We start from the raw sequence: 1,496 nt of genomic DNA, 5'->3' as shown, positions 1-1,496 counted from the left end.
TACGACATCGGACTTCCTGATTGGTCCTGGCTGGACCAATCACAGGATCGCAATCGTGAGTGGGAGTGTTTGGGGTGCATTGCTCTGCGCCCAAGGGCACTCTAAAAGGCCGCCTATCACCTTACAAGAAAAGAGGCACATGATGCCAAAACCCCCACCCCTCCCATAGCAAGCAATCTGTCCAGCTCCCTGCTGCCATATAAAAGGTACACTTTTTTTTATGCTGATTTTACGGTGACGAGCCTTGGTGGGGGGAAGGGGGGGCGGCGCCCCTGCACCCCTGCGCCCCCTATTGACCAGCCGCCTCTGGCGGAGATGTAATAATATTCAAATCATTGGACTACACAAGGACTGCAAAGTACATATCTACTTGGAACGTAGACTATAAACATGGATGGTGATAAAATGTACACTGCATACTAGACACAGAGAGTGACTGCACAGCATGCATACAGGGTGGTGAGAGCAGAGAAGGGCATTGAAGTTTTGGGGATGCTAAGGCAAGGACAAAAAGTTGATGAGTCTAGAACTCTCACCTGACCAAATACCAAACTCAGAATTGGGTGCAGCTCCACAAACAGGGGCTCCGAGTCTGGATCAGGGTCACTGTCCCTGCTCTTGGCCGGAGGAAGGTCACTGACTTTGGTTGGCTGGGTGGAAGCTCCTTCTGAAACCTTCTCAGCCTCTTTCTTCTTGGTTCTCTGTTCATTTCTAGTCTCTGGCTGTTCTTTAGGATTGGGAGACACCAGCCTGGGACTAGGTTTGTGTTCCCTAGGACTGGGCGGGTAGTCCCTGGGACTGGAAGGTTGCTGCCTAGGACTGTGTGAATGGTGCCTGGGACTGGGAGTCTGCCTATGTGGAGTCATGTGCTGGTGACAAGGATGAGGGTGGTGAGTGGGGGTCTGTGGATGGTGGCTTTGATAATTAGGATGGTGCTGAATATGACTATGGTGGTCATCAGGTGGGCTGCTGGAGTGATAGTACCTGGAAGGGTACTGGGAATAAATGGAAGGGTACTGATGTGGATTAGCAGGGTACTGGACATATTGCGGGCTGCTTGGGTGTCTAGGCTTTCGTGCCCCCTCCCGCGGAGGGAGTCTTCTCATTATTGGGGGCTTTCGGTCGTCCGTGGTGATTGCCGCCTCCATCCCCTAGCAAGTCCACTCTCCCTGGGGTGACATAGAGGTCTCCTGAAGCTTGGATCAGTCTCATGGGGCAGCTGGTATCTGTGATGAACTCTCCTGTTCTCCCCAGTGCTCAGCACAGAGCTGCCGCTGTCGTTCATTGCTCTCGATCCTGCTCAGTCCTGCCATAGGATGCTCAGCAGCACACGGAGAGCTGAGGTACAGACATCTTCTACCGGCCACGTCTGTTCAGTACCACCGCGCCAGTGACAGCTCCAGCTTGAATGAGAGGGAGTAGGGAGCTGGAGTGGGAAGGGAGGAGCGGATCAGAAGGTTTCCTGGAATTACTCACTCACGGAGTGACGCCCGGCC

General features: G+C 53.5%; 1 protein-coding gene across 1 annotated transcript; it reads right to left on the bottom strand.

Moving 5' to 3' along the window:
- Nucleotides 1–419: 419 nt before the first annotated feature.
- HRCT1 (histidine rich carboxyl terminus 1) lies at nt 420–1,285 on the bottom strand (the record flags this gene model as incomplete). Its single annotated transcript, XM_082243096.1, is given in 2 exon segments — nt 420–1,117; nt 1,120–1,285. Coding segments are annotated over 2 exon segments (864 nt in total).
- Nucleotides 1,286–1,496: the final 211 nt, after the last annotated feature.

This window comes from Pelophylax lessonae, assembly GCF_965119305.1.
Source record: "Pelophylax lessonae genome assembly, chromosome: 1".
Taxonomy (NCBI): domain Eukaryota; kingdom Metazoa; phylum Chordata; class Amphibia; order Anura; family Ranidae; genus Pelophylax; species Pelophylax lessonae.
This window is presented reverse-complemented; position numbering and strand designations above follow the sequence as displayed.